Here is a 26610-nt window from a genome sequence, read left to right as displayed (position 1 = left end):
CAAACCTTGGCCAGTGCCTGCACTTGTGCAAACAGTTACACACATGTACAAGAAGAAGCATTGCTCTTCCATTGCTGGGATATCGGTTGTTGCCACAGCTATGCTTGTTGGCACAGCAACAGAAAAGCAGAAGAGAAAATCCTCCTTTGGGATGTGGATATGTGGACTCTGATAATGTGAGAGGGGACTTGGGAAGTGAGAGATCTGAGACGAAGAAAGCAGAACGATGTCAGTCCCTAATCTCCAACATGGATGAAGCAGGCAGTGGGTGAACACAGCTCCCAGTTTCACTGAGAAATCTAAAGCAATCATGATGCCTTTTGAAGCCAAGAAGAAATTTGTCCTGGTGATTCATGATGGAGTCTCTGCATAGAGAAAAGGGACAACTGAGCAGGAGGTTGTGAGGAGCTTGGGGAAAGGAGGAGGACTGGTGTGCCTGGAGGCAGCAGGGCATGATGCTGCCATGGGCACTGCTGCAGACATGTGGAGCATTCTCAAGTGTGATCAAGCCAGAGTGGGGCCCTGCCACACAAGGAGTCCACGGGGTTCCTGGCCAGTCCTCAGCACCAACAGTTACAACACAGTCCATCCCTCTGCATACACTGACGAAAAGGTTTGAAATGGTCCGAAAATGGGAGGATAGGTGTGGCTGCCTCACCTGGTGCCATTTCTCCCATTGCTCCTCACCCCAAGGCTGCAGGAGCTCTCACCTGTCCCTTTGCAAGTGAGGTGAGGGTAAAGGTGGGTGCCAGCAGGAGGGAGGGCAGAGCCCCGCTTCAGGCTTTGTGGCTGGCAGGGTCTCCCTGTCCTGCAGCCAGGACTGACCCCAGATGCTGGTGCATGTGCCAGGGTGTGTATCTGCCACAGCCCTTCTCCCCCAGTCCCACCACCACCTCTCACACGGACATCCAGGCTCCACATCATTTCAGCGTGCATATTTATCGCTTTCCCCCCACAAGACATGTATCTGAATTTACTTTTGGTAAACATAACCACGGGAGATGCAAATTTGTGCCGAGGAAGCATAAATAACTCCACACAGATAGACACACACACACATAGACAGCAAACACAGACAGGGTTCACCAAGGGAAACCAAGAAGTGCAGAGCACGCCCTGAGGCTGCCACCAGTTCCAATGGCTTTGCTCTCAGCCACCAAGCCAGAGGATTTCTCCTGCTCTTGCTTTGCAGCAGCTGGTGGGAGAATAAAGCTGGGGAGGAGGAGTCTAAAGTTGCAAATAACCCATGAAAGCATCATGGCAAGTCCTGGCTCTGCAGATTCCTGCAATCATCTCAAAGGAATGGTTCCAGTTGTAGGAAGTTATAAGTCTTTCACAGTGTGAAAGGGTGGAGGGGCATGGGGACCACCGTGAGGGAGGAGCAGCAGGTCATCTTGCAATGTCCCATTTGCAGCCAGCCGATAAACCTTCCTGTGGGAACATCGGGGCTAGATGCTCCATCTAGGTCCTCTTCTGCCCTCTCTAAGGTGCTGATTTTTCTTTAGCTGAGAATAATCTTCAACGGGACATCATGCGAACAAACTCTGCAACCAAGAAGAAAACACAGCCCTGAAGCAGAAAACACCCATGGTCCCCAACCCAGCTCTCATTCTCTGGAGATACAATGCAGCCAGGGTGACACTGAGGCTCCACATGCTGCCAGTAGGTCAGTGCCATTCCGTGACTGGCCCTGGAGAGCTCACACAAGATGGGCTTTAACCCTTGCTTTAGGTAAGGTAATATGAACCCACCAGCAGGGCAGTTCATTTCCTCTGATCCTTCCCAGAGCACAGCCTTGTTTGCACAAGCAACTCCCTGGAACAAATGATTGCAAATGTTACCTCCCCTGCACTGTAATTTCCGAGCACGCTGGTTTGTAGCCTTGGGATGACAGCAGAAGATGCCACTTAGAGGAGACCCAGTGCTGGAGAACACTAGTGTTTTGGTAGATACCAGTGTATTTGTAGAGGAAAGTTTGCTTTGATCGATTACTTGTTTTTGAAGATACAGATTAACTGGAAGGATATCCTGGATCTATTTCTTCACCACCCTGAAGCTTGTGAAGTCAATTACAAGTGTTAAAATTGAGAGTAGATGCCATCAAATATAAATGTGTTTTCATTCTACACTTGAATTGACCGGAAATTAATAATTGCAAAGAGGAGGGCAGTGGAAATTACCCCCTTGGCTTCTCTTTTTCCATTGATGGAGCTGTCCTTTGACAACTAAAGCAGTAACTCACTGAGAAAATGATACTAGTATTTCATGTATTTTAACTGTCTAACATAATTTAGCTGCAGGGAACGAGGAGAGCTACTGTCATGTAATCAGACAGTGCATTAGAACAACTGCACTAGGAAAACAAGCAGCCTGCCATGTTCTCGTGCCTTCCAACTCCTATATATGCTTAATTGTCTGATGATACCAACTGCTTTCCTTGCCAGGAATCCTGAGCTCTATTAACATCACTCCTGCCGTGCCTAATGGCCAGGATAGTACCATAACCAATCTTATTCTTTCCAACTCCTTCTGGCATGGGAAGTGGAAGAAGAAATGTATTTTCTCTAGGATTTAACATGACACCTCTAGGTCAGATATCTATAGTGTTAGTGACACATCTGGCACGTGATCAACTTCTGACATAAAGGTACAGAAACAAAATCTCTATAAACCCAGATCGTAAGGTGAGCCAGAAGGATTGCAATGCAATCTCCAAACCTACACCAGCCTCCTCACAGCTCTTGCAATACATTTAATGGAAAGAAAATGCCCCCTAAAAAGAAGTCTGGCACTGCATATGAGCTGCAGAAGCTGTTTCCCTGTGACAGGACATATCTTTTTCTGTGCTAGAACCATGAAGACCTGATGGAAATTGTGATGCAGCAAAGGAAGATACATAAATGAATAATCAGCTGAGGAATTATTTCTTTTTTTCCTCCATACTTCAGATATCTGGACCCAGAGCATGCAAATCTTCCTTTCTGCTTCCAACTCCAAGCTGAAGTTCTGACTTGCACAAGAGCAGATGGACATGGAGCACTCATCCCTTCTCACCTTCAAAGTCAACACGCCCATCTCCATTCAGATCCACGTCCCGGATGATCTCTTCAATATCCCGATGACCCACCTGCTGCCCCAGAAGCTTCTTCATGGCTTCTCGCAGCTCACTGGTGCTGATCTCCCCGTCACCATTAGTGTCAAACTGCAAATACATGAAGAATACCAGCAGGGGAAATACAGTTAAGGGAAATGGATCCTGCACTGTGTTGGACTTTGTACTGTCCTGCTGAGTGCCCTGTTTTTCCTGCATGCCTTTTGTGTCCCTTTTTCCTCCTTCAGGTTTCTTTTGGTCTGGATTCAGTCTGATTTTTCTCCTCAGAAACCCCTCATTACTGCTGTGTCTACATCAGCCTTCCTCTTCCTTGTCTCAAGAGCTCCCTTATCTTAATGGTTTAATCTGCTCCTCCTTTGTTTCATGCCTGGCTTGGTTCTTTCTCAGTCTTCCACTCAGCTGCTCTCTCCTTCTCTTTTCTTCCTCAGTAGGTCTTCTCTCTTTCCTGTCTCCTGTCACTCACCTCTCAGGGGACACACAGTAAGAAGTACTCACCTCTCTGAAGGCATCACGGAGCTCTTTTACACCAATCATGTCTGCAGTTTCTGCCAGCAGCTTTGGTCCCATCAGCTCAACAAAATCTTCGAAATCCACATGGCCGCCCACTTGGGATAAGATGAAAGATTGTAAGAACTCTATTTGTTAGCCAAGCCACACAGTCCCTTTGCACTTCTGCATGTCCCAGAGGGCTTGATTCTCCCAGAAGCAATGCACAGAAGGAGCAGGATAGTGGAAAGAAAAGCACACGTACTTCTCCAGTACCTTGTATTTTCTGGATTATAGGATAGGCAGAATGAGCCCAAGCTACTTCATCCTACACTGCCATGGATTGCCACATCCTTATGGCATCACGTACCAAGAATTAAAGGCTTGATCCTGCTACAGCTTATAGCAGTCCTCTGCTGTACCTGTGCCAAAGGGGACAGCAAGGGCACAGCATGATGTTCCTGCATGGCCTGGGCAGTGCCATGCAGCATTGTCATTCAGCAGTGTCATGCTCCATGAGCTGTGGCTAATGTATGTCTAACTGCATATTTATCCTTTTTCTTGTTTTGTCCTCTATCTGAAAGCTGGCAATAACACTCTTCAATTCCTAATCGCCTGTGTGCCATAGTTATCAACTGTTTTTTTATGTGTGAACAGTCATATATGTTACAACTACTCCTATTCCCTCATCTTTTCTACTTAGGCCCACGTCAAAAATAACATGCACTAAATATTCCTCTTCCCACCTGGCTAAGGGAAACGTCCCACACTGCCACAGACAGATGGTAACAAAAAACAGTGGTGAAAAACAAGGGGCACAAACAATCACAGCGAACCAGACAGGTCTGCAACGTTTTGCCTTGACTCCACCAGCACAGCTCGCTGACCATCCGTGGGCACACAGCCAACTCACAAACACCCAGGGCACACTGAACAGCTCATCCACCACCCATTCTGAACAAAGCCCCTCCAAATTCCACATCTCCTTCTTTAGTATGATGCCATCAGACGCCAGCTTCAGTGTGACGACATCCACCACGTGTGCACTAATGTCTGACTGTCCAAATCAAGGGCAGTTTTACACCTGACAGACGTAAGCACGGGGGACAGCTGTTCCACATATTGTTCACATAAAGCACAGTCCCCACAGTCCATTTTTTTATAAGCAAAAAAAAAAAACCCCGATGCATCTAGTGCTTGAGTCCACATTGAGAGACGGCAGGGAGCAAAAAATGAGAATGAAAAAAGGAAAGAAACCAAAGGGAATGGAAACAACAGGAGACTGATGCAGCCCAAAACAATGTTGCAGTGCACAGCAGCCACAGGGAGGCACAGCTAGGTGGATATTACTCACGGTTCATGTTGATCTGCTGGGAGAGCTCTATGAGCTCCATCTCTGTAGGCATGTAGCCCATGGTTCGCATGCAGTTCCCCAGGTCCCTGCAGTTAATAAACCCATCCTTGTCTTTATCAAACTCCTTAAAGGCTTCTCTTAATTCTGCAGGAGTGGATCCAAAAAGAATAATACTGTCAGTGATACTGTCAGTGACAGCCTGAAATACCTTTTCCAAGAAACTTCCCCAGAAGCAGTACTTTATGAGGCCTGACCCTCCAAGATACTGCATATTTTCTTAGCAGATCTTCCGATGGAGAAGCAGTGACTGCAGAAATGTTAAATACTTCTATCAGCAACATTGCTGACCCATTCATTACAAGAAAGCATGCTTTGACTGCAGAGGCTTTGAAGTGTCACAGACTTAAACTGCACTCCCAAAAGAAACTGGAAGTAGTAAGTTTTCCCATTTTTTACCCATGAGCTGTGTCCTATAGCCCTCACTGCAAGGATCAGCTTCCTTAGAGCCAAACCACTGTGTCATGTTCTACAATACTTTCCATGAGAGCTGGCTGTACAGAAGTTCTGTGACAGCCAACCTCCCACTACCTCACTTGTCCTCCTACCTTGAAGAAGCTGCATTAGCTGTAAATTCCCCTACAGTCAGCATTTTTGCAGTTTTACATATTATTTCTTTTGCTAGGATTGCCAGGAATTATTCCATTAATTTGCCCCAAATTATTTCACCCCCTGGAAGCCAACCTGGAACGGCCAGCCAGTACGTTTTCACAGACAGAGAGAAAGGTGACACAGAGGGAGCAACAAGTTTTACCTTCAATTTCCTCTGGACGCAGTTCTCTATCCTGCAAAGAGAACACACTATGTTAAAGTTATTTGCCACAGACCAAATTTCAGAACAGCACATGTTGGGGCAAACAGTTTTGGGGACAAGCCAGAAAGCAAGAGAAGAAACAAGAAGGTGATGACATGTTTAATACCATCTACCTAGCTTCTCTGTGAAAGCCCGCCTCCATCCCATCTGCTGGACAGGGCCATGATGAATGCTCCCCCAAACAGAAGAAACCTGGGCCAGTACAAGCCCTGCGTGAGGCCTCCCCACCTGGCAGCACTGTGAGCATCACAGAGCTCCTCACGTCATTCCCCAGCACCAAGTCCTGGAGCACAGACTGGCCCTGCAGCTGCTCTAGAGCTCTGATGGTATTTCCTACCTACTGCAGCTCTTGTAGAAACAGCCAGATCAAAATAGCTGAGAGCTGCTCCTGCCACCAGAAGCTACAGCACTGTCTGCTTGGATCCCTGCCTGATCCCTGTCCTGCTAGTGGGACAAGGACAGTCAGGAGCTCTCCTCCAGCTGATGCCCCCATGCCATCTCCTACAGTCAGTCACCCCAGGAAGACAGGAGCTTTCCCCTTCCCCCCAGCCTCACACAAGCGCTTTGGAACCAGGCATGAAGGCAGGCACACAACATATACATCCTCAAGGTCATCTACAGACAAAACAGGACAAGGATTCACCATGTTCAGGAAACACTGCAACATCCAATTTGAATTTCTTGGAAGAAGGGGGAGGAAATAAAAAAAGTGTAGGAAAATTCCAACACTGCACCAAGAAGAAGAGACGAGCATGGAAATGCACTGCTTTCTGGTTTAAATGCCCTTTCTAATTCCTCTCATGGCTCCCAGGCAAATCCAAAACATCAGAGAATTTGGAAACACAGAAATGCAATCTCTTTTGTCGTCTGACTCTTGGCTTTTCCCCTCAGCCATGGGGAGTTTCTCCTTGCCTTCCAGGTGTCCTGCAGTCTCACCACACGTCCCCGGAGACAGTGCCCTTGAACAGTTTGAGAAGGATGATCCTTTGCTATGTAACCACAGGCTCCTCTGGAAACTAATGGCAGCTGCTCAGAGTGCACAGCAAACTAGGACACACGCTGGTTTACGTCTATGCAAAAGGGAAAAGGGGGCTGTGCCAGAGCAGTGACCAGCTTGCCACTCATAACCTTCCCAGAGGCATCTCTGCACTGGATGGAGCTGTCAGAGCATGCTGGCTCGGCAGCTCCATCCTTCACAGACGTGGTATTTTCAAACATGTCATCCCATTTGTTCTGCTTTCATTAACACCAAGCAATAAAGCAGTTCAGCCCCCGCGGAGCGGATGCACGAAGCTTTACTGCCCTCCCGCCTCAGATCAAGCAGCAGATGAGAACCACCGTAGGCAGTACCGACACCGCGTGCACCTCATTGCAAAGAGATCACAACCATCAGTCCCCAGTGCTGCTCGGTGGGGCAGCAGCTGCAGGGCCGTGGCTGCCACCATGGTGCCAACAGCCACAGCAACTGCTGACTTGTGCCTAAGGATGGGCCCAGGCCTTCCTCCAGGGCAGCCATCACAAGCCTGTCCTCCTCCCTGCTCGCCACGTTGCAAGCAACGTGACCCACACGTGTCAGAGATGGGGGCTTGGGCTCTAATCCCACACACCGAGGCACTCACGTTTGCAGGGCTCCGAGCATATCTTTGCACATGCAGATTGTATCATCAGAGAGCCACAGGCTGCGAATGCAAAAGGAAGAGGAGGGTTTACGTCCCTCCAAAAATGTGACTCAAGTGGTGGCTAACGTCATGAAGAGGTTTTCTGGTTTAAATTTGAGGAAAGAATATGAAAAAAAAAAAAAAAAGATAAAGGAGGAAAACAGCTCCAGAAGAAATGGGCTGAATCACTCTAAAGCTTTTGGAGAACATAAGGAAAGAGGAATACAACTGTTCAGAGTTTAGATCCTAGACATGAGCAGAGGTGACCCACAGAGAGTCCATTTTCCATAATGGTCTTACTCTCATTTATTTCTGCTCCATGCACAATAAATCCTGTTGGTCTACGGTCAGTAAAAACAAAGCTGTTTATCAGATGCACTTATTCTACAGCAGGGCAGAGACATCACTAATCCTATTTTGGAAACATCTTCGGGTACTCTGAGTTTCCCAGGCCTGAGCATGTCAGCGTGAGCCTCGTGCGAGGAGCTGGGCCCGTTCGCTGGGGTGGGAGCTCTGTCCATGTGCTGGTGTCAGAGCGTCACCCTCGTGTTTTAAGGTACTGACTTAAGGAATGTGATCACTGTGGCTTAAGATGGAGAACAACAAAATCCCTTTGATCAGTAATGACTGACTACAGTTCTTTGTTGGTTGAAAATGAGGTTTTGGAAATAAAGATCTAGGTGTCTCCTACAGCTGTACATGACCAAGTCAATGCACAACTGCACAAGGCATTTCTTAGAGGGGCAAGAAGGCTCTGTCAGGTAATTGGGGTGAGTTTTGTTTTACCAGAAGAGTACTTAAATGCACTGAATCAGTGTGTAACAGCACACACACTCATCAGGTTTCTTTGCACGTGTCTTTAAATACATTATTGTCAGAATCAAATTTTATGTGCAAAAACACACGTTACTTGAAAAGGTATGACACTGGTGTGCAGGTCCCTGTATATTTAAGATGCCCAAGTATATAGGTTTGAATTTATATACAAATATGTTTTTCACTGTGTGTGTACGGGCAAAAGCATTTGGTCATCTGGCACTATTTACCAACACGAGAACAGACTGATGTTCTTTGGTTTCTTTGGCTGGGAACGCTGCAGTGTCAGGCTGCCTATGACAGACTGCATTTGGGTTTCCACAAGGAGCCAGATGCATGCTCATTTCTGCTTGTATTAGGATGCTCACTGTGAGCTGACAGGAACAGTAACAAATATGGGCATCTCTGTGGGACAGCTTGTTCCCAGTGTGGATGCCCTGATTTGCATGTAAGCGACTATTTAGCCTTAAATGCTAATCTGAGCCTCTGGGAATGTGAGGTGGATGTCTTGCTGGAGTAACAGCTTTGAATACTGGATTCCTCCAGAGTCCATCTGATTATGTAAGGCCTGAGGTCCTAAGTTCTTCTCCTAAATCCATGAAACTTCATCTGCTTGAGTTCAGGCCTTAACCTATCTTTCACAGCTGCACTTTTAAAATCCCCCTGACTTGGTGTTTAGGCACAGGGATATCTCTGCACATCCTTCAGGTTAAACTTTTGCTTGTGATTGTATCTGCTGGAGCTGGGATGCTGCAGGCCCAGGGCTGGGGGTTACAGAGCTCCACGCACACGGAGCATGTGGGCAGCCCCGCATCCCTGGCTCACGTCCACGTGGCTTAGTGCGTGTCTCACCCGGCAGGGTGTAACTTACGTACAGGCTGCCTGTTTTCTGCGAAGCCCTTCCTCAGGAAGATGCATGCTGGCCCCAGCAGGTTGTGCATGACGGCGCAGTTCTGGGCCAGCACCATGAGCGGACCCTGGTACTCCGACGGCCCCTCTTCGCTCGTCTGGACAGCTTTATAGCACGTCTTCTCCTCATGGCGGATCTTCCCAGCCAACCAGCAGCAAGCAAACAACACAACAGAGGACGTTACCTCCCTGTCTCACGCAGCCTTTCCTCTGAAGATTTACTGAACCGCCTCGCAGAGCCATTATTGCTAAATTTCCTTCATCTGGTCCACGCTGCGTCCCCCCCCACTGATCTATTATGGTCTGTAGAGAAGCAGTAAGTCCAGCAGTTCACTTTCAAAAGCTGATAGAAGCACAGCCAACCGGGAGAATTTCGCTTATCAAACTTTCAACTCTCACATCCACCCAGAGAGAGCCCACAGGGCTTTCGACATCAAACTCTCAACTCTCACATCCACCCAGAGAGAGCCCACAGGGCCGAGCTCCCACTGCCGGCTCCAGAGTTAATGATTCCTCAAGTGAGCTGCAGAGGCCAAGAGCAGCCCAGCACAACGGGACACGAAGCTGCTGGCAGAGCCGCATTGGATTGGCCAGGGCCTCCCCAGGAGGTGAGGCAGGGCCTCCCCAGACACTCTGGCTCCACTTTGCATTTCAGCAGCCAGCATCACGCATGATGTAGTGTTATCAGAAGGCCGTTTAGGGCATGGGGCGGCTGTGCCAGCTGCGGGCTCACACTCTTTGTTCCAGTGCTAATTAGTTACATCCTCGAGGTCTCAGGCAGCTACTGCACTGGCCTCTTCTCATTGCTTACAGTTCCAAGTGGAGAACAGTCACAAGCACAACAATTTTGTCTGTTTGCATCTGCACATTTTTGTGAGTGCTCATGTCCTTCCAAGCGAGTGCTCCAGAACTGAATCCAGCACTGGATTTTATAAGGAGGTACTGCTTTCCTTTTATAGAAATACATTTCCCTGGCTCTGCAAAAAACATCTTATCCTGATATTCCCATGCAGCTATAAAAAGCCAGCACAACCCACAGGACCCTGGGTTTTATAGAATAAACATTAATCATACATCAGATCCCTCATCAGGAATGACTCTACTTTTACAGCCAGTGCTCCCAGGGGTGATCAGAGGCGCTCTATTAATTGCCATTGTCTCCTCCATCAACCCTTTCTTTACAGCCTGAGGTCCTTTTTCAGTCTAATGCACCAGATACACACACACACACTTCACTCACACTTGTGCAAACCTATTGTATCTACTTGCTGTGTCTACCATGTGCTATTGCCTCGCACATGTGGCTTGTTTGCATTTTTATGGTCTTACACCAATCTGCTCGTGTATAATGTCACGTGAATATTAAGCATCAAAACAAAACCAGCTCAAAAAGCAAGCCATGAAGAAAGAAAATTGTCAAGCAGAACAGCATTTTCATTGCAGTCACGGAAAAAGTGAAAATCTGTCTCTGATTAAGTGTGACACATAGGACACTTGTCCTTAAAAATCTGAGAGATGAGAATCCATCCACAACTGGCATATTACCAGCTCAGCTAAATATCACAGCATCTGTGTTGAACTGCATAGCTTCATGACATCAGCACAATGTTATTTCAAAAATTACCAGCTTTTTTGCTTGGCACATTTTTTCAGTTTAGCATCGCAAATAATATGGCTCACTTAAAATAGCCCACATCAGTTCTGCATTTAATTCCAGTGAAGACAAATGAAAGACCAAAGGCTCCACATAGCCTGCACCTAATCCTTGTTTTTTGACCCTTCCAGTTAATAGAGCTTTCTGCCAATTCGCTCAGCAGTACCAAAGGATGATCATCCCATTATTTTCCTCTGTGTGTAAATATTGCCAGTTTGATGAAGCAGTTGCCAGGAGCAGTGAGGAGCTGGCCAGACATCCAGCACCAGGTCTCTTAGTGAGACCCCCGCAGGAGCTCCTGCCCTGCCTGGCAGCCCCAGGCAGGATTTACGGCAGGCAGTGTTCCCTCTGCCTGGTAGCTTCACAGGTTTCTCCTGAAAGCATTCCCTCTCCCACACTCCTCCTTCATCCAGGCAAAGCCTGGAAGGGAGCTGTGACAGGAGTACAGGGCAAAGCAATGTCAGCTGCCTGTTAGAGGGGGAAGGCAGCATGCACAACAAGGAAAACACAAGGAAAGGACAGGGTCTGCATGCCAGAGGGTCTTTGCCAAGCATCAGGTCCAGAGATGCCTCTTCATCACCAAAGAAGAGGGAAAGGCACCAGACTGCCCAGCAGGATCCCTATGGGAAAGCAAGCTTGCTGTCTGCCAGCACTGGGAGACAGAATCCTGAACACTGTCACCAAACAGGCAAGGACGAGTCCCTGACCAGGCCAGACAGTGCCTGGAAAGGGCCCCCAGCTCTCCGGTTGAAGTCACATATTGAAGAGACTAAATCTTGCTTCCCAAGTTCAGCTTTCACACACACGTCATCTACAGTCCCTCGTTACCATTTCAGCGAAATGCAAGAAAAATACGAGCAGGTAATGTCCCTCCATCAACTTTCCCTCAGGAACGGATATTATGAGCAAAAGGCCTTCAGATTCCTAAGCCATTCTCCTAATCATCTTAACTCTGTTTCCACCCGCTGAGGCAGGAGCACATGGTGGAGATCAGAGCAATAAGAAAGCTGTGCCTGGTAGTTCAGGCTTAACAGCATTTGGCTGTGGGTAGTGCTGTGGTCCCAGGACATTCACATTCAAAGGAGCTTTAGGGAGACAGGAGTAGGGTGAGGACAGAGGAGAGTAGCAGGCAGAGAACGATTGCTTCTTCCCAATATAACTTAGTACCACCCAGGGCCCAGCTCCTCATCTTCCTCACTGTGCTTCCTCTGAGTTTGTCCCAGGTAAAATCTGAGAAAAAAAGACAAGGATCACAAAAAAGCCAAATGAAGACATACAGCATGAGTGACCTACCAAGTATCCACCATAACTACACGTCTTACAGCCTAGAGGACAGCACAGCCCCCAGGCTCTCTCAGGATTAGTTCCTTAGGTTGGGCTGAAGCCTGAGAATTCTCTAACTCAGCTTCCTAACTTCCTCTCTTTACTCCTGCCTTCACAGGCCTTCTCAATGGCACTTCTAAAGTGCAGTATTTGAAGCAGCTTTTAGGAATGAAAGCACAAATTACCTAAAAGACTGATCACACAGAGTTTGTAAGTTATTCAATCTATTTTGATTCAAGAAGCCTGGCCACACTTCAGACTTTAATTGCAATTTCCTTGATCATGTTGAGCACAGCTGCAGCCATCTCCTTTCATTGCAAGTCGGAGGCAACCTAGGAATAGCCAAACTGCTCTTCTTTCAGATGTACGTTGGGTAAGCCTCACCTACTCCTGCCTCTTCCTGAAGGTCACCCTGATGCAGGGACCAGTCTTGGCACTGTCAAACTGCTTGATGATGAACTCCCTCCTCGCGTATCCCAGCTGTGCCCTTCTGTAGCATTACTGGCCTCATCTACAGCTGCTAACAAGCAATCTGTGTTCCCACACAAAAGATGCACAACACAGGCCTCCTTGCAGGGAGGTGCTCTCCTCACTGCAAGGTCTCCGTGCAGCATCCCGATGGCCGTGGCATTTGCTGCCAGCAAGGTCTCTGTAGGTGTAGCTCTTCATTTAAATATTTCAGATGCTTCGCCTAACTTCATGAGCAGTGAATCGAACAGCTTTTACAGCTTTTTGCTGAGTTATTGGATTTTCAGCAATGGCAACTGAGAGCTGTGTGGCTGACAGGTACACGGTGCTGCAACACCTTCTGCAGTCAGACAAGAAATACCACTAGGACAAATTGTTCTCACTTCAGGCTGGTCCCTAAGAGCAGAACAATTCCTGAATCTAATTCATCCCGAGATCACTTTAAAACCTCAGCACAGAGCGGTTCGTGGACTGGAGCCCAGCAGACACACAGGGCAGCTTGCATATGAAGTGTGGTGCACATGTGGGCCGTACTGACGTGCAGCACGATGCGTGAACACAGATAATGCCCCTGTCCATACCCCAGAGGCATGGACAGATTGCAGAAAAACATGCTTCTGTACCCAAATGCATACCAACAAAACTAGGCATGTGCATATGGAAGGATGGATACACGATAAAAACATATGCATGCCTACAGGCAGACTTCTGTGAGGACACACACCATGAGGCAGAGGCACACGCAGACGTACAAGCAGGAATGGGTGTGTCACACACCTTCCCCAAGTGTGCACACAGCAAACACTGCCACCTGCTCACAGGCCTCCAAGTGAATATGTAGAGACATAAAGGACACACACATACTACAGATGCACTCATTATTTGTAATTAAGAACAGGAATACATATGAGCACACACCCATTCACATATCCATGAATGTACATCCAGGAGAAACGACACACACAACCAGACTCGTGCAGACACCTCTTGGTGGAAGCACATGCACACACGTGTGCACACGTACACAAACTCACAGATACACAGACATTAAAATGCACTTCAGTGCATTGTGCACACCAGAAGACACAGACTTGGACATACGACAGTGGTCAGCTACACACCCACAGGGCGGTGCACACACCTACTCACATGCATGCATGTGCACACACTGATTTACGCTCGTGTTGTGGCTCTAGTGGCTGCACCTGCAGGTGCAGCTCTTACAGAAAAGGCTCTTGAAGAGAGCAGAACTCTTTGTACACATCCCTGTGTCTCTCCCACCTCCCTTTCCCATCTGCCCACGTCGTCACCCATCCCAAGAAGTGGGGGTAGGAATGCACGATGCACTTTGATTCGGGGAACATACCTTTTTCGAGAGGTTTCTCAGTGGAGACTTCACACAGTTGCCCATAATATGTTGAGTCTGCCTTTCCGGTGGACTTGGTTATAAAGGAACTGAAGCAAATGATCCCATTAAAGGTATTCCTTGGGAGCAAAGCAAGAAAGGCAGCGCAAGGCAAATCCAAACAGCTACTGGCTGCTGGGGCTCCCCTCTTCAGGGAGCTTTTTCTCTCTCTGCCTCTCTCTCTCCGTGCTTTTACTTTATGTTCACTTTCTTGAAGAGATGAAGCAGGAAGGAGAGGGAGGGGAGAGAAACAGACAGAAAGGAGAGAGAGGGAGAGAGAGTGAGAAGGGGAGAGAGGGAGGCGGATGTATAATCTACATCAGATTAATGTTCAAATCCCTCCCACCCCCCTCAATCTGCAGGCAAGATTGTTTCACTCATGGGAGAGGGCTGATTCAGGCAGAATTAAAACAGAGAGGCACTGCAAGAAGCGATTTCGGTGATGAGTTCAGCGAATCCAGCTAGTTTGGGTACACACAGCCTCTGAGCACCGCAACCCTACCCCACCCCCCTTCTGACTCCTCTCGGCTTTTCAATCAACGGAGAGCTAGGCTGGCCAGAAAGCAATCCACTTAGGGGCTTGGAGCAGAGTGCAGAGCTCGTTTTGGAGCAGAAATGGACCATTTAGCCGGGTGGGACCTGTTTCAGCTTATAAAGACTAGCAGACCCACAAGTCCCTCAATCTTTTCCTGCCACAGCAGAAGCAAGCTGGGAGGCAGCAGTCTAGGATCCATACAATGCTCTCAGCCCCAGGACAGTAATTTTTAACCACAAGGGAGAGACTTTGAGCAAGTCTGGCGTAAAGTTTTTCCAGCTTTCTTCAAGTAGAAAGCAACTGCAGGTCGACCTGCTGTCAATGAGCTCACATCTGTACTGGAAATCTGAACGGCCCAGGGCTGGGTGTTGTGAGGCAAAGATTTTGGACATCAGATCCATTCATTCTGTTTTCAAACACCTGACTCCTGGGAAAATAAGGGGCTCCTAAACATAGAACCAGCTCTGAATCTGGGCTTTAGGCCTGTTGTGATAACAGAATCCTTTCTGAATGAAAAGGGATGAGTCCCTGGTACCTTTTCCTTTGTTCTCAGGCTGGGCGTTGGAGCATTCAGTCCGAAAGGAGGTTTAAATTGCAACAAAAAACTCACCATCACCCCAGGCAACGGGACCTGAACAGTGAATGCATCCTCAGCCATGAAGCCACCGTGGCTGCAGTTCCACATGCAGCGTCATGAAGAATGTCCTCCTTCAAGAAGGCTGACACTGATCCTATTGCTTGTCTGTGCAGCAGGCTTGTTGGATGCTCAGATGTTCAGCTGAAAATGTTCACAACTTCCTTTGCAAGCATGGTTCCAAACAAAAGGTTCTGCAAAGACCAACCCATGGGCTGAGCACTTTACCATGTTTTCTTTGTGTGGAAGCCAAAGACTCACTGTCCCAGCAGCTAGAAGAATGAGCTATCAATGTCACAACAAAGCAGGGCTTTTTCTGCTTCCATCATGATGGTGCTGTGGCAAATTAAGTACAATTGTAAGGTGTATCAACAGCTGTTTAGAGTCTAGAGGCTTCTTCCACATGGGGAGATTAGTTTAGGAATTCAGCTACAACAAGAGCCAACGTCTTCTCCAGTTCCAGTCAGCCAGAAGTGCCCAGCAGTGTGGGACAGTGCTTCCTACTCTTCCTTGTACTAACCTCTTCCTAAGAGGGAATGCAAAGGAGCAGTCTCCTCTCAGGTCCCCTCAGGGCCTTCATCACTGCACGACTGAGAAGGTGCCCAAAGGCTCTCATTCCATTCAAATTAAAACTGGAAGACACCCACTGTGCACAGGGCAAGCAGAAAGAGGACAAAGGAGGTGGGGGAGCTCTGCTCTGGAAGATTTCCACATGAGAGCACAGCCGTGCAAAGCAAGCTGGCCCTGCCACCTGTTGTCAAGATTGGAAGATCTCTGACACAAGGGAAATGTGCAGTCATTCCTCAGGGCCTGTGGCAGCCGTGGGCCCTTGCAGCAGGAGACCTTGCAGGAGGATGCTGAAACTCCCAGCTCCTCTCAAGGCTGCCATCTTCAGCTTCTTTTCTCTTTCCTCTCTTAAAGCAGCTAATGGAAGGTTGACCTACCCTCGATCAATGCGCCAGTCATTAATAATGTCCTCTGTCACTTGGAGCCATTCCCCAGGCTCCTTGTTTATTGACGAAGTGTGTGTCTCCCTTGAGCAGGGGCTGCCACACAGCAAGCAAGGTGCCTGAGCTCCTTCCCAAGACAAATGACTCCAATTCCAGAGAGAGGAGAGAGCATCACCTTGCTGCCATGAATGAATCTCCCTGTGAGAGGCAGCACAGAGGCCAGGAATGCCCCGCAATCAAGAAGTGCCTCCTTACTCTTCCTCCTGGAGTGAGAAAGCTGAGCAAAGGAGCCACGAGAATCCCCAAACTGCTGGGGACAGCAATGAAAGCAATTCACTGAACATGGCTTACAGAGCCGTAAGTGCCTCTCAACAAAAGTTGAGATCACCACCCCCTAAATATTATCTTGTACCAGAGCATGATGAACCAGCTACCACAGAAAATTACTGCAGTTGCCTGCTCTCCTACTTTTCTTCCCTGCAGTTGCAGGCAGTCATAGGAAATGCAAGATGCAAAATGCAAAGCAAAGAGGATACAGAAATCACCCACCAGGCTTGGAAGGTTGTTCATGGTCCAGGAAGGGAAGAGGCGATGGGAGCCCATTTGCATCAAGTTTGCAGCACAGTCACAGTCCTTTGACTCTGCAAGAACTCTGGCAGAGCTACAGAGGTCCTGAGAGATATCATCGTAAACAATTTTCTTATCTTCTTATTTACCCTGAATCTCTTAAGAGCAGCTGGGCAGTACATCACAATCTAACAGACAGACCCTGCTGAGTTTTTTGGACGAAAATCACTGGGATCTTGTTCCCATCATAACTATAGCAGCTTAGAGATATGCAGGAAAGCGGGGTTAGCAGAAAGGTCAGTAGAAGATTAGGTGAGAAGGAACATATTTTCTCCCTTCCTCCAACTGAGGCTGCTGTAAGAGAACAGGATGCTGAGAATAAGTGTGTCAAAAGCATTTGTGTGTAGGTGCTGATCTGTGGGCATGCCTATATCTGGGGTAGTCAGGGTGCGTGTGGGAGGGCTGCACATGCATGTATACTGGCTTTCCCACACTGTTCTCTGTGGCAATCACACTGTTCTTTTATGGTCTGGGTCTCTGTTGTAAACTTTCTAAAAATTAGTAGGAACTTTGTGAAATGCATGACTTGCCTATGTGCCTGAATTCCAACCCTTTCCTCCAAAGACAACGAGAAGAGCAGAAACCTTTGTGGTTGTAGTTAGGCACTAAGTGAGCTCTCAGCTCATGGGCAAGAAGTTTGGCACATTGACTGACCTTAGCACAGAGCATGGAGGAGGCTGAATGTCTTGTCACTGAACGGGGAGTGATCTGAGTGGTTTAGTATCTGTGAATTCTTTAAAAAGCAGCAGTGCTATACTTCAGGCTGGTACCATTGGTACAAACACTCCTTCCATAGGAAAATGTTGGATCCCACCATGGCTAATCACTTGGTAGCTGCCAGAGACTTTATCTGGGAATAGCAAATACCTAACTGCTACAACGAAGAACAAAAATAAATTCAAAACTTGGGACTGCTCATCAGACTGCAACTTTGCTCAACAATTCTTTCCAGTGGAAGTACAGGAAGATTTGTTTCAATACACGACTTTCACTTGCTGGAATATTAGATCAGGTTGTTGCTTGTGACACAACACAAAAGTACTGCAAAGAGCAATCTCATTAAGTGGGAAGGGGTCATCTCTGAGGAGATTTACTTGATGGTTATAGATCTGTATTTTTCAAGAAGCAACCCACTATTGTTTACTCATGACCTCAAATGTGCTGCAGCATTTGGATGTGTCAACATCTTTCTCTTGCCAGCACAGCCACAGAGCCTGCTGCAGAGCTCCCAGCCACTGGAACTCCAGACTTCTGTGACTGGCTTCCATTTTGTCTGCACCAAGCTCCCGAGTGCTTGTGCTGCATATTGAAGTGTGTCTTCTAACCTCGAACGAACCTTGGATGGTTCCATATTCCCATCAGGAAAGCACAGGTCCATCTCAGAAGGCGGCAGCAGGTATTGGCAGATGCAGCCTGTATCCTCATCTGGGGGGAGGAATATTTCTGCAGAGAGTTTGAGAACTTTCTTTGCTGTCAGCTGTTCCAGAAGGAAAGCGTTGCTGACTCATGCTATGCATAATATTCTCCTCCATTAGAGCAATTGGATCATATTCAATCACAAACAACAGAAGGGTTATGAAAAAGAGCAAGAATGCTTTCCATGCCTCTCAAGGTAACAAACCCTGGACTGTCAACTTCTGTTGAGAACAGCTTTGTCTGTAATGAGCAAGCTCTATTCCGCTTGAGATGAAAAGAGATGAGAATGTGCCAAAATCCTGACACCTTCCATGCAGACCTGATGCATGCATTTTGCACAAACCCACCTTCCAAGTCCCTGCACAGAAGATGTGATGGTCAGAGCACAATGCGTTGTGGCTATTTTTTGCTTTTCAATGGGCTACAAAAAGGCAAGTACAAGCCTGATAGCCCAGAAGTTGCTGTAACAGTTTGCCATGTATATTCAGTACGAAAATGGTTTAAAAGAAACCTTATGTGGTCCCTTTCCTTCGCTCAGGAATAGGAGAACTGTAAATCACTGTCTGGGACTGCTGCAAAAGCTGTTAATTCTGCCTGGCCTTCCTCACCTCTTCCAAAGAAAAAGGGACAGGAGTTGTCAGTATCTGAATGGCATGCTGAGGTGCTGCAGGAAGCATGGTTGATTGTCAGATGAGCAATCAATGCTAACCAAACACCCCAAACCAAACCGGCAGGGACACGTGAGATCCGCCGCTGTGAAGCTGAGGTCTGTCTCACTTCTATTCTAAGCAAGGCTCTGACAGCACCTTTGGAAGGATCCGACTGCACATCCCAGTATAAGATCTCTGTCTAGATTTAAATGCAGTTGGTCACAACCACCTAAAATCTTTTTGTGTTATTTCAGCAGAGCGCAGTGGGGCTGTCGGCGGTTTTCTACTTCCTGCCTTCAACTGTTGTGACATGATGCCTCACAAAGTTACATGGTTGCCTGCTTCCTTCCAAGAGCAGAGAGTTTATTTCATCTGTGTGGGATGAAGCAATGCTATATATTCTTTCCAAAGATGCAAGGTGCAAAGTACTCTAAGGAAGGAATGGATAGAATAGAGATTAGAATATTTCTAATGACTTGATTTGTGCATAGTATTGAGCTCATGGCCTTATGCTGGTGCGGAGAACTACTAAGAAAACGAAATGTGACCATACAAGCTACGACCACTGTATGCCTTTATTTTTAATGGGCATTTGATTGAAATTGGAGGATTACATGAGTTCATAGGCACTGCTGCTGCTCTCTAAGGTCACAGGAATGTCAGAGGATTATTGAAAAGGGAACCAAAGTTAGCTAAGCATCTTTTACTGGATGCACATCATATAGCTGCTTGTATTGGAAATCAATACCACTATACCATACATGGACTCATTGGGGAAAAGCAGCTGGCGAGGCTGCAGCACTAGAATGGACCACAGCTAACACAGCTGCCAAACCTGCAGCCCGTTCACTCCATCTAAAGCTCAGTTCTTCCCCGACACTTTGTTCAAACCCAACATTGCATCAAACAAAAATCAAGGCACTATGGATCGGTGGAATGCACAGTGGACTAAATTAAATGATGGCTAATTTATTATTGAAATATTTTATTCTCAAAAGATAAGCTGAATCTAACCAGAGGGCCGTGCATCCAGTGCATTAGCTCATGCTGCTGTATATTTCATGAATTTAATATTTAATGAATGTTCCTTTAGCTTGGTTTTATTTTGATGTCTTTCCACATCCTTTTAAAATACATTTGTTTAAAAAGTAAATCACTGACAATGATTAATGCTTACTGGCAGACCTGCTGCAGGCAGGCAGCACTGCCCTTCAGTGATTCCCTATGGCTGGCTCCCGTCCCTCAGGCTTTTTAGAAGCAATAAACATGATAAGTTTTTCTCCAAGTTGAGCAAGTGGGGAGCTGAGCAGATGTGCTGACACGGAACAGTGTTGTTCTGTGCCTGTGTCCATTAATATGGAAAACATGAGATGTATCTTGGCAGGTATGGCAGGTATCAGCAGGCAGAGATGTATGCGTACTCAGGTTGGTGTTGAGCACGAGGAATGTATGTATGCACAGAGGTGCTTGTATGGTCACACACTTCTGTCAGCAGCTGCGTGCGTACAGGCTGCCAGTGTGCAGACAGGACACTGATACGAAGGCTCTTCATGTCACACTACATGCACAGACACGGGCTGTGCCAGCACAAGCAGGGCAGGAAGCACGGAGGCCGTAGGAGACAGATGCAGGTACCCAGTGTGCTGCAAACAGCTGCCTGCTGCTCAGCAGGATGTGCGTTCCCCACCCAGAGCTTGGGAGCCACAAGGCTCCAGCATGGCCAGGCCCAGGATCCCAGAGCCAGGGAAGGGGCTCCCGAGGGCAAGAGCCTGGCAGGCAGAGTGCATCCCACCGCAAACAGCAAGGAGTGTGGCAGGGAGATGGGGCATGGCAAGTTGAGGCAGAGCACCTTGAAGACACGTCTGGGGGTGTCTCAGCTCTCAGAGGTGCCTGATAAAAAGAGGAAGGGAAGCAGGGGAAGGGAATGGATCTTCTGGATTTTGTCTCTTCTAACCTGCACACCCCAGTTCAGTATCAGTGATCTAAGATTACACGGTCGGGTCAGCATCACTGTGGTTGCTGGTCAGTTTGAGCCACACGAGAAAATATATTCATTTCAAATGACTCCATTGATTTAACATTGTAAATGAACAGCTATGGGAAGCTGTCCTCAGCTTGCATTGAGCCTTGACACATCACTGATGCATTTGCCTTGCAGTATGGGGTAGCACAGCACGCAGAAACCCCCAAACATTTCACCTTCACCTCTGCTATCCCACAGTGCTTCATCCCATGTTTCCCAGCACTGGGCCAGCACACATCAGCCTGCCTCACTGGTACCTAGGGGCAGCTGGAAGCTTCCAGCAGGGGATCAGTAATGCCGCTCCCCTCAGCAGCATGAGGCTCCCAGGGCTCTCTGCTGGCTGAGTTCCACACTCAGTCCTAATGCAGCAAAACTCTCATTGGAATCAGATGAAGCTGGAGCCATTTGAGGGATCAAGGTCAACCAGCAAGGCTGGACAAGGTGTATTCTCCTGATACATTCCCATGTGGTTCAGAGAATGTGCTTTGCACCTGATTCCCCCACAGTGCAGGGACACATCCTGCTCCAACACGGCCACTTCTGTCATCCTGGTTAGCCCCTAAGACCATTAAGACCCATCAGAATTAACTAAAGCCCATCAGTAAAGGAAGATCAAGCTGAGCAAGAACAGAAAAACGATTTCAGAGATGCATAAAGATACCTTCCCTACTTTAATGGCACTTCAGACACTGACATTAAAAGAGGAATGGGAGATGGTGCAGATAGGAGTGGCTTTTAACTGCCTGTACAAATAGAAATACAAAAGCCCCTTTGGCCGCAGTGCTAACAGCAGAAGTCCGTAAATATTTAACCATTCCCTGTGGCATTATTTGACCCCTCTGATCCCCATGCTACCAGAAGCAATCGACAGAAAACTGTTGGAGAATCGCTTCAATGAAAAATTTAACAGGCAGGCAGGGTGTGAAAGCTAAAGAGCTCTGAAGCCAGTGAGGTCTCACATGGCAGGATCGGTTGCAAGTTAATATTGCATAGCAAGGGCCAAAAAAAGCTCTCTTAAAGGTGCTGGTGAGACCAACTCTGGGGCACAGGAGGAGCACAGAACCACTGCATTCCTGTGCCACGGTACCTGCACTGTTGAGCTGAAGTGCCAAAATGCTGCTACACCGTGGGTGCTGCTGCTGCATCACTGCTGCTGTCTGAGTCTGCTGCCACAGAACTGTTGCACCGCCATCCCTGCTGCCCCTGCACTGCCATCCCAGCCTCTGCACTGCTCTCACTGCTGCTGTCACATTAATAATGCTGTCCTGCAACGGGGCTGCCACCTCACTGTTACCACTGCTGACAAGGTATTGCTGCTCCCTGTTAGGGATGTGCTACCACTCGGTATTGCACTGCTGCTAAACTGCATACTGTGGCCACTCCGTAGGACTCAGGAGTGACAGCATGCGTATTGCTACACAATGCTGCTTTACTGCTTGGCCCCCAGCACAGTCCTGCTACAGGCCAGAATGAAATTATCTCCCTCCCCACACTCCTTTACGTGCCACTGTCCTGCTTTGCTGCATGATCACACGGATCTCCCACCAGCCACACCACTGAGTCACTGCCCAGCTCTCACCGCTGGACTGAGCCCCCGCCATTGTCCCATTGCTACACGTGGCACACCCAGCCCGTGCTCACACGGCACGCTGTCACCAGGTCACTTGGTGGCAGTGTCCCTGTGCTATCAGAAGGGCAGCACGGTAACAACACCTCACTTGCTGCCTTCTGCTACAATGGGATGCTGCTGTCAGGCTGGCACAGCCCTTTGCTAATATCATGCCAAAAGTGATCACCAGTGTACAGAGCAGCTCCCACCCGGAATATTGTATTACTGCCTCATTAGATCGCTAAACTCTTTTGTCAAGCTACAACACGACACTGTCACCACATCCGTGCACTGCCAAACTCCTGCCGCATGGCACCAGTATCACATCTCTCTTCTGCACAGGATCGTGTTACCACGCTGCTGCGCTGTCGGTGCCGCGTTCCCTCTGCTCGGTGCTGTGCAGCACCGCACGCTCACCCGCTGCAAACTCCACAGCGCTGCTGCTGCCTCACCCCGAGCAGGTGGGGAATTTCACCAGGCTGAGACAACATCCCAGCTTACACCAGTACATCACGACATGCCCCTGTGTTAATTTGTGCAACACTGGGATGCCCTAAATGAGTGTGATCGTTTTATGATATTAACAACGCTGCTGCACCGATACAGCGTGAGCCCAATTAATAAAATATCCCTGCATCCTGTATTCTGGCTGTATCTTAGCATTCCCCTGGAGTACACACCCACATTGCTGTGCCAGTTATATAAACATGGCACTTCTGCCTTCACTCTGTCTTTTTCCTGCACAGTTACAAATCTGTCTCCCTCAGACAAAATCCTGTCGTTCCGGACTGCTCCTTTTTGCTCTTCCTGCAGTGACATCCTCTGTGAAGTCATCCCTGCAATGTTTTCTGCAGATCTGATTGTACCCCTGTGGTGTCTGCATCTGCGACCACACCACTGCACCACACTGGAACAAGGATGGTGTTCCACATCTGTAGGGCTGGGACAAGACATGCCGGAGCTGCAGACATGCATCGCAGTGCTTCCCTCCTTATATGTACTGCAAAATTACTGTTTTAACTGTTTCACAGTGGGGTGTGTGGGCTGGAAAGAAGTTCTTGGATTAAATAAATCGTCTTCTGAGCTCTTGCTCTGTTCTAATTACAACGCAGAACAGGCTGCTGTTACAGCACCTGCAGCCTCATGCTGCAGTCCGGGGCACTTCTGTGCCTGTGACCACAGCTCTGCCCCAGCTCCAAGCAGGGCTCCTGCAGGTGTGAGTCCTCCACCCTAAGATATCCCTCACACCTCTACACAACACGTAGCAGTTATTCTCCACTCACAAGAACAACATCTCCATCATTCATTTCCACGGCAGAATTCCCCAGTTCTGATCCTAGGGCCTTTATTCAGCTGAGGATGTGACATCACTACAGAAAAATCTTCACACCTCTCTTCCAGTATACAGCTCTTCGCGTATCCCACATTGCAGCTCCCCTGCTGCTGTGCACAAATCCCTGAACAGCCCTACTACATCCCACTCCTAAAACCCCCACTAGATGGTTGCTTTCTCATAGTTACTTCAAAGAAAGTAAGTGAGAAATCAGTATGGAAAGGAATGGGAATAAATAACAAGCCTGCAAATAAAGGTGCTGCTGATTGTCAGCACTGGTGCTATGCAGTGAGTGGAAGAATAAAAGCTAGAATCTGTCTCTTTTCTGTAAGTAGCATTGTTTGGGGCCAGAATTAAAGTCTACAGTGCTCAGAAGTATCTGGCACTGGAATGCAAGCAGCAGTGCAGGCAGAAAGGAGCTGCTCAGGTAAGGAGTGATGGGGAGGAGCCCTGACGTGGGTTTGCCCGAGTTCCTGGCGCTCTGGGGACAGACATCTCCTCAGATTTGAAAACTGTTCTCAGATGCACCTTCACATTCCTCAGAACTATGAGGCAGCACAAATCTGAACTGAGCCCATGGATATCTGAGCCCACGGTTTCTGAGCCCGCAGATTTTCAAACAGTACTTTTTGCCGTGCCCCAGCTGGGCACCAGAGCACTGCCAAGGCCCTTCCTTATTGCTGCTACAGAATGTCCATCTATTTCTGGGACACTGCTGTCTTGTTCTGAAGTAAACACAATTGTAACTCTCATACACAGCAGTTAGTGAGGATGCAGAGCTGCTGAGAACAGACGACGTTTGATTTTCCTCTGTAGAAGTCCAGATGAACAGAGGTGGACAACGCATCCTGGCAGCAGACCGAACAGGGAGAGGTGTGTCACGTCCTCCCCTTCGATCATAAAAATTCTCCTTGTTCTCTCCGTAATGTTGATTTGAAAGGGCATTCTGCAAAGCCTCCCAAACCCAGTTTAAAAAATTCAAAATAATAAAATTAAATAAAACACACAACAGTGACAAGGAAACCCACAAATCCTAATTCTGGCTTAATCGATCACTTCCAGAGCTGCCACCCAGGCTGCTGGCTTATACCTATAATTGTGCTTCTGGGAGATTGCAGTTACATTAATCTTCCTGGAGATTACATCTCCCAGTAACATCCCTAAATGGCTCTAAAAGAAAATTTCAAGCCAGTTTCCCTCTGCCTTTTCATTTTTAAAGGGTAGTAGCCCTGCTGGGTAATTCCACTACCAGAGGCAGCTAAAAATTACAGCTTTGTACCGAAAGCGCTCGCAAACACCGAAAGCATCTGTTCCATCCTAACACAGTGATTGGGAAGGCTTCGGAATTGGGTCAGGATTTTTTTGTCATCCTCCCCACTACCTTCTCCTGACAGCTTCTGCCATCAGAAATGATTCATATGCTGATTGTACAGAAATGTACCATAAGGAGATGTAAACAAATACAGCAAAGCAAGGCGGGGAGCCAGAGAGATAGAATCTAATAAGTCAGTATCTTTTGGGGGGGAAATAAATAAATAAATCATCGCTTCCCTGACTCGCACCCTCTCCAGGCAGAGCCGCCAACTTCTTCCCCCGGCGACTGGGAAAGCACGGCTCCCCGACAGCACCACCGACAGCGCCCTCGGGCCGCGGCCGTGCCCCGCGGCGGTCCGGGCGCGGTGTCCCCGGCGGACAGAGCGGGGCTCTCCCGGGGTCGCTCCGCAGCGCCCCAGCGGCGCCGGCTGCTCCGGCGGCCAGGAAGCAGTGCATTTACCGCGCGGCTCAGCCCCGGGGTCGGTGCCCGGCAGCGGGACGGGGGCGCGGAAGGGGACGGAGGGAGGGAGGGAGGGAAGGGGAGAAGGCGGAGGCGGTGGGGACTCCGCGCCCCTTACCTGGCCGAAGACCGAGCTGAGCATGGGGTGCAGCTGGTGGAAAAGGGGGTCCGCTTCCACCGACCGCTCGCTGCCGCTGGACTTGGTGGAGTACTTGCTGCTGGATTTGGACAGCGGCGAGGCGCCTTCTGAGAGCTTCAGGGACTCTCTGCTGGACCTCTGCCTGTGACTGAGGAAAAAGTCCTCCTCCGCCTCCTCCCCATCCCTGTCTGAGAGCTGCTGCTGGTCCTGGGGGTGACCGTGGCTGCCGTGCGGCGGGGGATGGTGGTGGTGCCGGGCTGACCGCGCCGCTTCCTTGCCGCTGCCTCCTCTCCTTGGACCTCCTTCCGCGGGCTCCGGCTGGCTGTCCCCCCGTCCATGTGACAGCTTCCCCGCGCCCCTCGCTCCGTCCTCGCGGGCGCCCGGGTGGCAGAGCGGCCTGCGGGCACTGGGCTCCCCGGGGAGCGCCTCCTGGCTCGACTCCCCGCCCGCCCGCCCGCCTCGTCCTCTGCCGTCCCGGGCACGGCCGCCGCGGGGCTGGGGCTGCGCGCCCGCCGCCCTCCTGCTCCCCGCCGCCTTCAGCAGCGAAGTGCGGGACTCGCTCTTCGCCATGGAGGAGCCGCTCATCGCGGGGCCGCTAGAGCCGCATCCCTGGCCGGGCGGAGCGCTGCCGCTGCGGGCAGGGCTGCGGCGCGCCGCTCACGGCATGTCCTGCGGAGCCCCGCTTAAATCCCGCACCGCGGCCCATGTGACAGCGCAGACAAAGGCCGCGGAAGGGGCGCTCCGGCGGGGGCTGGCGGGCACCGTCCCCCGCCGGGGCTCCCCCCGCGCCGCCGCCAGGTGAGCCGGGGCCTCCCCCCGCCGGGGCCGGCTCGGGCCGGGCGCGAAGCGGCGCCGCGGAGCCGC

General features: G+C 49.1%; 1 protein-coding gene across 4 annotated transcripts; it reads right to left on the bottom strand.

Moving 5' to 3' along the window:
- Positions 1 to 924: 924 nt before the first annotated feature.
- CABP1 (calcium binding protein 1) lies at positions 925 to 26363 on the bottom strand. Of its 4 annotated transcripts, XM_065738881.1 has the most exons (7): positions 14018 to 14174; positions 9173 to 9343; positions 5764 to 5794; positions 4953 to 5096; positions 3608 to 3717; positions 3055 to 3202; positions 925 to 1544 (listed from the first exon to the last, which is right to left on the bottom strand). In XM_065738881.1, the coding sequence occupies exons 1-7, from the start codon at positions 14060 to 14062 to the stop codon at positions 1519 to 1521; spliced, it is 675 nt and encodes a 224-aa protein (XP_065594953.1). In that variant the 5' UTR covers positions 14063 to 14174; the 3' UTR covers positions 925 to 1518. The 4 variants fall into 4 exon arrangements, with proteins under 4 accessions (XP_065594953.1, XP_065594952.1, XP_065594954.1 ...); XM_065738880.1 differs by lacking the exons at positions 9173 to 9343; positions 14018 to 14174 and adding an exon at positions 25726 to 26363; XM_065738882.1 differs by lacking the exon at positions 9173 to 9343 and having other exon boundaries at positions 14018 to 14171.
- Between the last annotated feature and the right edge of the window lie 247 nt (positions 26364 to 26610).

This window comes from Cyrtonyx montezumae, unplaced genomic scaffold (genome assembly GCF_038088225.1).
Source record: "Cyrtonyx montezumae isolate F1298 unplaced genomic scaffold, pur_monq_1.0 scaffold_23, whole genome shotgun sequence".
NCBI classification, from domain to species: domain Eukaryota; kingdom Metazoa; phylum Chordata; class Aves; order Galliformes; family Odontophoridae; genus Cyrtonyx; species Cyrtonyx montezumae.
The sequence above is the reverse complement of the archived record's forward strand: the minus strand, read 5'-3'. Positions and strand labels throughout refer to the sequence as shown.

Bases quoted from the DNA above. Each gene is read 5' to 3' on its own strand.
- CABP1 (XM_065738880.1), bottom strand. From the start codon at position 26,331: ATGAGCGGCTCCTCCATGGCGAAGAGCGAGTCCCGCACTTCGCTGCTG. The intron at 5,097-5,763 runs GTAAAACTTGTT...CCACTCCTGCAG, and splicing joins GCGTCCAGAGGAAATTGAAG to AATTAAGAGAAGCCTTTAAG. The intron at 3,203-3,607 runs GTGAGTACTTCT...ATGTATTTGCAG, and splicing joins TCCGTGATGCCTTCAGAGAG to TTTGACACTAATGGTGACGG.